Source organism: Helianthus annuus, chromosome 12, assembly GCF_002127325.2.
Source record: "Helianthus annuus cultivar XRQ/B chromosome 12, HanXRQr2.0-SUNRISE, whole genome shotgun sequence".
NCBI lineage: Eukaryota > Viridiplantae > Streptophyta > Magnoliopsida > Asterales > Asteraceae > Helianthus > Helianthus annuus.
In genome coordinates, this window is record NC_035444.2 from 89,627,658 (window position 1) to 89,636,365 (window position 8,708).

General features: G+C 37.8%; 1 protein-coding gene across 1 annotated transcript; it reads right to left on the reverse strand.

The window, feature by feature from the left end:
• Positions 1 to 209: 209 nt before the first annotated feature.
• On the reverse strand, positions 210 to 5,673 carry LOC110895498 (malate dehydrogenase, glyoxysomal). Its single transcript, XM_022142825.2, has 9 exons — positions 5,314 to 5,673; positions 3,700 to 3,915; positions 3,293 to 3,607; positions 3,110 to 3,199; positions 2,543 to 2,626; positions 1,716 to 1,751; positions 1,522 to 1,611; positions 518 to 612; positions 210 to 425 (listed from the first exon to the last, which is right to left on the reverse strand). The coding sequence occupies exons 1-9, from the start codon at positions 5,389 to 5,391 to the stop codon at positions 353 to 355; spliced, it is 1,077 nt and encodes a 358-aa protein (XP_021998517.1). The 5' UTR covers positions 5,392 to 5,673; the 3' UTR covers positions 210 to 352.
• Positions 5,674 to 8,708: the final 3,035 nt, after the last annotated feature.

Genomic DNA, 8,708 nt, shown 5'->3' on the forward strand with positions numbered 1-8,708 from the left:
TCAGATTATTTTTTTACATTTTGAGTTGGGATTATCAATCGGAATAATTTCGCAAATTTACGATTAGTATTTTTTTTAATTGGAACGTTTTATAAGTTTTTAAAACACTCCGTCAAAGAAAATTAAGTGTATACATGTGTGTTAATCTACATACAAGTTTAATGTGTTTTATTTTACCACTTGGACCAAACAACACTTGATAACAAAAATAACCTAGACAAGAAGGAAAATGATTTATTGCATATATATATTGGCAGTAATACATGTATTTTCTCTTATACAAACTATAAGCCGAACCTGAAAATGACACCGAAACATGATTGCCTTCTTATTCTACCATCGAAAGAGTTGATCACTTGGAAGCAAAGGAAACGCCTTTCTCGATGCTTCCTGCCAACTCTTTCTTTGCCATCTCCAAACCAGCCCTGCAAATTATTTCGGCCATTCAACTTTAAATCCAACTAATAATAAGAGATAAGCGTCGCCACAAACATGATAGGGAGTAACCGACAAATACCTTTCAAATTCGTTCATGGGACCAAGTGTGTAAACTTCCTCTATGCCATTGCGGCCCAGCCTCACCTTTGATGCAAAGAAAGGTAGTTCGGTAACCTGCAAGACAAAAGCACAGTCCACATTTTAAATATAAAACGAGCCTATGTAGGAAAACTGTTGCATAAAAATTTGAACATAAGTCCCTCCAGCAAAGCTGCAAAGGTCTCAGGTAGGGTTGTCCAAAAAGCTCGCAGCTCGGAGCTCGCTCGGATTTAGCTCGGAAAAAGCTCGTTCGATATGGCTCGGTAAAAAATTGAGCCGAGCCAGCTCGGCTCGGTTAGAAAGTGAGCCAGCTCGGCTCGGCTCGTAACGAGCCGAGTTGGCTCGGTTTGACTCGCTTGGTAGCTCAGCTCGGCTTAGTTCGGATTATTTCCTTCATAATATATTTATTTTTATATACATTATAATATATTACAAAAAACTTGCTATTATTTATATATATTTGGGCTTGTAGTTTGATATTCATGGCATATTTGAATCTTAATTACCTTGCTAATGAACTAATATTGTATTTCATTGAAATTGTAAAACTTATTTTTCGTTGTTAAACATGATTTTAATTTGTAATGTATTAGGATAAACTTTTTTTTAATATGTTTTTTTGAAGTATTGAATAATATTTTAGGCTACTAAATTTTGAGAGTTATATGTTATATTTTTCTTTATAAAATCGAGTCAAACCAAGCTGAGCCGAGCCAGCTCGGTTTAAAACCAAGTTGAGCCCGAGCTTAGATTTTCAGCTCGGTTTCAAATCCGAGCCGAGCCGAGCCAGCTTGGTTTATAATCGAGCCGAGCCCGAACTTACCTTGGCTCGGCTCGGCTTATGAACAGCCCTAGTCTCAGGTTCGAATCCAGCTTCCACTAACCTGACCTCATTGGTTAGCAGGGTATTGGTAGTCTCGTAAGTTTATTGGCAATGGGTTTCTTACGGTTAAAAAATTATTATAATGAAAAGTGAAGACGTACCACAGAAGGCACAAAAGCACATTTAATAACATCCGCATCGCCTCTTAAGCCTCGCAAGCATGCATCGGCAAACTTAACAGCAGCATATGCCTAAGATTCGGAATAAGATGATTCACGTATTGATGAGAAAAGAAATCGTACAGTTGAAACATTAACATATCAAGAAGTCAAGAGAACTTGTTATGGTATCTGACCATGGAAAGAGTTGCGGATCCTGCACCGGCTTTTGCCTGCAAAAGGAGCCGTAATTCAGGCGAGTTATATTTGTAGGCTAAAGAAGATTCAACATATGGGAATTAAGGTAGCGTTTGTTTCATGGAATGGAATGGAATGGAATTAGGAAGTTTTTCTTTGTAAAATTGATCTTGGTTGGGGGATGGAGGAATTTGAAATCCCATGAATTTCTTTAATCAATGAAATTTGTGACTATTTCAACATTCCATTCCATTCCTTCATTTGAGTGAAGGATTTCTAAGGAATGTTGAAATAGTCACAAATTTCATTAGAGTGAAGGATTTCAAATTCCTCCCTCCCCCAACCAAGATCAATTTTACAAAGAAAAACTTCCTAATTCCATTCCATGAAACGAACGCTACCTAAGAGTAAATTGCCAAAATCGTCCCTGAGGTTTGGGCATGTTTGTCATTTTCATCCAAAACAACTTTTTTGTACAATATAGTCCTTCCCTTTTGGGAATTTTTGCCATTTTCATCCGAACATCTAATTTGCTTTATTTTTTCTATCAAACATTTGGATGAAAATGGCAAAAAAATTCAAATCTCAGGTACGATTTTGGCAAAAAAGTCGAGACGTTTGGAGGAAAATGGCAAAAAAATTCAAATCTCAGGTACGATTTTCGCAAAAAAGTCGAGACGTTTGGATGAAAATGGCAAAAAATCCTAAAAATGAAGGACTATATGGTACAAAAAAGTTGTTTTGGATTAAAATGGCAAACATGTCCAAACCTCAGGGACGATTTTGGCAATTTACTCGGGAATTAAAATTTAAACTAATGTTTTACCTCAACAACTTCGGTTCCACCGTTCTGGATACGAGATGTTAGGTACGCAGCTTCTTCTGATGTAAAAGAGCATGGAGGCTTAATCTGCATACATTATTTGTTTATAAGACATTTAAATCGAGTAAATAACGATTCTTAAAAAAATATATATATATAGTAAAATGCCAAAATGGTCCCCGAGTGTAGGCCACTTTTGCCACTTCAGTCCGAAAATGAATCCTTTTGTATTTGGGTACCTGAGGTTTCATTTTGTTGCCCTTTTCATCCAATTGGCAAACTGGGTTAGAATTTTCTGTTAACTTTTTCCTTTTTTTGTCGTTTTCCTCATTTAATTAAAATATGGCATAAAATGACGATTATACCCTTCATTTAAACGAGGAAAACGACAAAAAAAGGGAGAAGTTAACAGAAAATTCTAATCCAGTTTGCCAATTGGATGCAAATGACAACAAAAATGAAACCTCAGGGACCCAGATACAAAAAGTTCCATTTTTGGACTAAAGCGGCAAAAGTGGCCTAAACTCAGGGACTATTTTGGCATTTTACTCGCAAATAGAACTTTAATACCTGAGAAAGAAGGGGCAAAATGGTAACACCAGCATGACCACCGACGACCGGAACATCAACTTCCCTTGGATCAAGTCCCAAAACTTCAGCCTTTGAATTAATGACAAATAAAGTTAACGCAAATGATACATGATAATATAACGTTTTATTATCACTAACTACACCTAACGGTCTTCATCGTACCACAAAAGTATTAGCTCTGACCACATCAAGCATTGTAACTCCTAAAAGTCTCTTAGGATCATACGTGCCCGCCTTCTTAAAAACCTCAGCAGCAATAGGAACTGTAGAATTTACGGGATTGCTAATTATGTTAACGATAGCTTTCGGGCAGCACTTAGCAATTCCTTCACAAAGTGTCTTAACGATCCCCGCGTTAATATTAAACAGATCATCCCTTGTCATTCCTGGTTTCCTCGGAACGCCAGCTGGCATGATGACAAGATCCATGCCAGTAAGCGCGTTTTCCAACTGTTGTGGCCCTAGAAAACCGCGCACCTACATTCCAAAACAATCTTATCAGTTGATAACTTGATATACAAATTTACAATTTAATTAAGATTAAAATAAGTAGAAGTTTGTTGAGTTACCACGGCACCGGTGTCCATGTGACTGATGTCGGAAGTGACACCGGGAGTATTGGCAACATCGTAAAGATGAAGAACTGATACCAACGGATTCATCTTCATCAACATGGAAAGCGGTTGACCAATGCCACCGGATGCTCCTAATATTGCTACATTGAATCCAGGTGATCCACCTTTTGCACGGCAATTTGACCGTTCCAAAACGGTTTTTGCTTCCATCTTCAGATCCAATCGTTACAAACATATACACAATTTGAAAAATTATCAATATAGTTAGTACTCACCCTATTTTGTGCATTTTGACTTTTGAAGTCAAAACTATTAAATGTATTCTATAAACTAAACTTATGTATTATTATTATGAGTTAACTACCATTTTCGTCCCTGTGGTTTGGTGGAAAATGCCACTTCAGTCAAAAAAAAAATTTGCGCCAGTTCCGTCCTCAACATTTTTGAAACGTGCCACTCAGTCCAAAAAGATAACGCCTTGCGCCAGTTCCGTCCTCAACGTTTTTATATCTTTTTGGATTGAAGTGGCACGTTTCGAAAATGTTGAGGACGGAACTAGCACAATTTTTTTTTTGGACTGAAGTGGCATTTTCCACCAAACCATAGGGACGAAAATGGCAGTTAACTCTATTATTATTAAGTGATTCATATTTTTGTATTAAACTTTGATTAGCGAGGGTATTAAGTATCAATCCCGGACGTTTTTGGTGGTTAACAATCAACCGTCAGTCTGTCAACCGACATGACTGGCGCCAAAACTATGGGGTTAAAAACTTGATGAACCCGCCTTATGATGCAGACATCGAATTCTATCATATTCGTGTTACCTATCTCCCACAGACAGGGGCGCAGCATAGTGGGGTCGGGGAGGGGTGCCCGACCCCCCCAAACTTTTCGCTCAGTAGTGCCCGGTATGTAGTTTTCGTATAGAATTTTTTTGGTATATACGTTTTCAACCTACCACCCCCCCCCCCCCCCCCCCCCCCCCCCCAAGTCGGAAATCTCAAGCTTCGCCACTGCCCACAGATATTACATTATCTTTGTAATGTAATTCCTTGATCAAGGTTTCATCTTTCGATCGCATTTTGTTGTCTAACATCTCTTGCTTTCATTTGAACTTGCACTGTTACTCGGTTTTGCTACTTTGTTTCCATAAAAAAAACACCATGTTTTTGAAATCCAATTTCACAGAACTCACCCAATCAATACACACATGTATGCACAATTTGAAAAGTTATTAATCCATAACTCACCCTAATTTTACACGTTTGACTTTTAAAGTCAAAACACCATGTTTTTAACATCCAAAATTCACAGATTTAGTCAAGATCCATAACAATTCCCCATCAGTAACGTTTATTGAGACGTTAGCGTGTTCATCAAACCTTATTTCAGAATCTAAATCCTCAAAAATATATATCAATTTGAAAATTAACTGTCACTAAGTTTGACCTCAAAAGTCAAAACTAATCACCACAAGAGGATTAATTGTCTATTTTCACACACACCCACATCACAATTTAGACTGTAGATCATAGACACAACAAGAAACAATCAAACTAATAACGTTGATCAAACTGAAAACAGAGAATTGAATAAGAAGAAAACCTGCAGTTTATGAGGATTTAGGTGAGCTGAGATTCTGGCGATGCGTTGACTAGCATCTCCGCCGTTATGCTGCTGCATGTTCTCTGGATCGCTGTTATGAAATAGGAATTATTAATAACAAATGATTTTCAAACAGAAATTGAATTGAGAGAGTTGATGAGGAGAAATAGGTTGCTTGAACGTTGGGAAATGTGATAGAGATGAGGGTTTATCTTGTTAAAAAATGGCAGGTTGATTGAATTGGGAAACGTGACGGGATGATTGTTTAATTTTTGTTACTGAATTGAAATTTGTTTTAAGTTGGTTCATGATCACCGATGACAAACATATATTTAGTTTACCTTCCACACGGAACACTGCAAACATCCTAATGGTTTAATATGTTTTGGGTGTCTAAATCACTATCATCATTATAGGAATCTAAACGAGCCGAGTCGAGCCGAGCTTGACCCAGCTCGAACTTAATTCGAGCTGGCTTGACTAGAGCTTGAATTTCAAATCAAGCTGAGATTTGAGGCTCGAGCTCGGCTCGATTAAAATTCGAGCTAGCTTGGCTCGGCTCGATCTAGCTCGAACTAACAAAGAACTGCAAAATTTACCCCTACAAAATGAATCTCTTCATAGACTAAGGGTTATAATTGCAATTTAATTTAACCAAGTATAAATAGTTTTCTTACTTTGTGCATTGTCTTTACCTTTTTTTTTATAGGGGAACTCCCATAGTTTTTGTCTTCTGAGCGATGTTGGACAAAAAAAATGAAGGATGTAAATCTTATCGAGCTAGCTCACGAGCCGAGGCAGACCAAACTCGAGCTCGGCTCGTTTACAACCGAGCCAATTTCGAGCCGAGCTTTTTTCAAACTTTTTTCAAGCGAGTTTCGAGCGAGCCGGATAGCCGCGAATTTTTTGAACACCCCTATCACTACATAGTCCTGAGCTTTTAATTCATCGTTTATAGTGTGTAATAATTTGAGGTGGAAATAAGTGGGTTGTAACCCATTTAACAACTAACAAAACTATAAGGGTTGAATTGTAGTTTCTAAATGATGAAAATATATATATTGGAAAAAAAAAATAAAAAAACACATACGTGTGTGTGTGTGTCGTGAGTTAGAGGGAAAAAGAATGGAAGAACCCTTATAACTTTCAAGCACAAAATATAGAAATAAAGGGTGAGATCAATTGGATTTTGATTGCATGTTGAAGGGTTTGGCTCACTAACATCATCTAAACAAAGGTATGTAAAGAATTTAGTGAGTTGATTAACTGTTCATACATGACTTGAAAAGGATTTAGATGATATGATGAAATTGATAGTATTGTAAGGTTCATAACCACAATGCTTGTTTGTATGAGTGAAATACATGAACAATTTAGAGAATTTACTAAGTGTTTATACATGACACAAAATGAGTTTTGTATAATATGATGAAATTACGTGTTATTGATGTAAAAGATTCTTGAAATCATCATATTTACTAGTTTGTATGAGGAATTTGATTATATTAGGTGTTTGGATGAATGCCTAATAATATGATGAAATGAGTTTTTACATAAAGATGAAAATCATTAGTTCTAGCATGATAGATGGATGAACTAGTATTGGTAATCCTTAGTCCCGTCGTCGTTCCCCTTCACCGCGTGGGACCTTTGAATTGCAGGGATTACTCACCGCGTGGAATTAGACCGTTGCCCTTTTGACCGTTTGAATGTAACAGCTATATAATCGTTTATATTAAAAAAGTTTTTTTTATATATTTAAACTATATAAACCCAACCCACCTTAAACAAATTGACACCAACCATTTCCTTATTTCCCCAAAAGTACTCTACCGCTATTTTATTTAAAAATGGTGGAAGAAATACCATTGTTTTTCTCACCCGATAGCAGTGATGACGAGTTAGATTCACCCGATAGTAGCATATTTGTTTTCCAAAATCTCATATAGGAAGCCGAACTACAAGACACGGACACATCTAGTAAGAAACGTTTTGTTCGTCGTGATCGTGAGAGTGGCCACGAAACCCTTATGGCAGATTATTTTGTCGAGGACCCGAAATACAACGAAGATATTTTTCGACGCAGGTTCCGTATGTCAAAACGCGTGTCTCTAAAAATTGTGAGAGACGTGGAAGCGAATAACCCGTGGTTTGAAGAGGGCGTAGATGTGAGAATGAAGAAGGGTTTTACATCGTTGCAAAAAGTTACATCGGCTATTAAACAAATTGCAACCGGTAACTCTTCAGACGAGAACGACAAGTATTTACATATGGCCGAATGCGCGAGTGTCTAGATTATTTTTGCGAAACGGTATGTAAAATATACGCTCCCGAGTTCTTACGTAGGCCAAGAAGCCACGACATGGCGCTTTTGTACTAAGCTCATGAGGATAAACATCACCTTCCAGGTATGGTGGGTAGCCTTGATTGCACCCATTTCGTATGGAGAATGTGTCCCACAGAGTTTCGGGGCCAATATATGAGAGGAGATCACCATTACCCTACAGTTATGCTCGAAGCGGTGGCCTCTCAAGATTTGTGGGTTTGGCATGCTTTTTGCGATTCTCTAGGTGCACAAAACGACATCAATGCGCTTCAGCAAAGACTTTTCTATGTGGTACTCATTCTTGTTCGGCTCTTTGAATCACATCCAGCAGTGGTGGGAACAGCTCGCAAAATCCAACCACTTCACCTACTTCCTCCATTATTTCTTACTGAATGAAATGGAACGGCGCCAAAATGTCCATTTTACGTTAACAACCACTTATACAAACGTGGTTACTATGTCATGGATGGAATCTACCCTCCATGGTCCATTATTTCTTACTGAACGAAATGGAACGGCGCCAAAATGTCCATTTTCGTTAACAACCACTTATACAAACGTGGTTACTATGTCATGGATGGAATCTACCCTACATGGTCCGTGTTTGTTAAACATATCCTCACCTACTAGACGAAAAGAAGTTCAAGAAGCAACACGAGGCGACAAGAAAAGACGTGGAACGAACTTTTGGTGTTTTGAAGTCAAAATGGGGTATAATAAATCAGCCAATTAGGTACGCGGGGTATATGTGTATTATTTTGCATAACATGATTTTAAAAGACGACGGAAACGCGATAGCACCCGGTACATATTCGGGAACCTCCAGTCGAGCCTGTTTGACCCGTGCTAAAAGTTAGCCACTCTGATATACGCAAATGACCCGCACTGAAATATTTTCCAGGTTCATGATGATTAAACGAAAACACAAAAATATCAAAATAGAGGAGATTACTAACTTTCTTGGGTGCGCGTAACAGAAGCTTTTCTATCAGGTGTTAAGCAGGATTACCATCCGAAAACTTGACCATTAAAGTATCAACATGTGAAACGACTTCCTGATTGCTAAAAT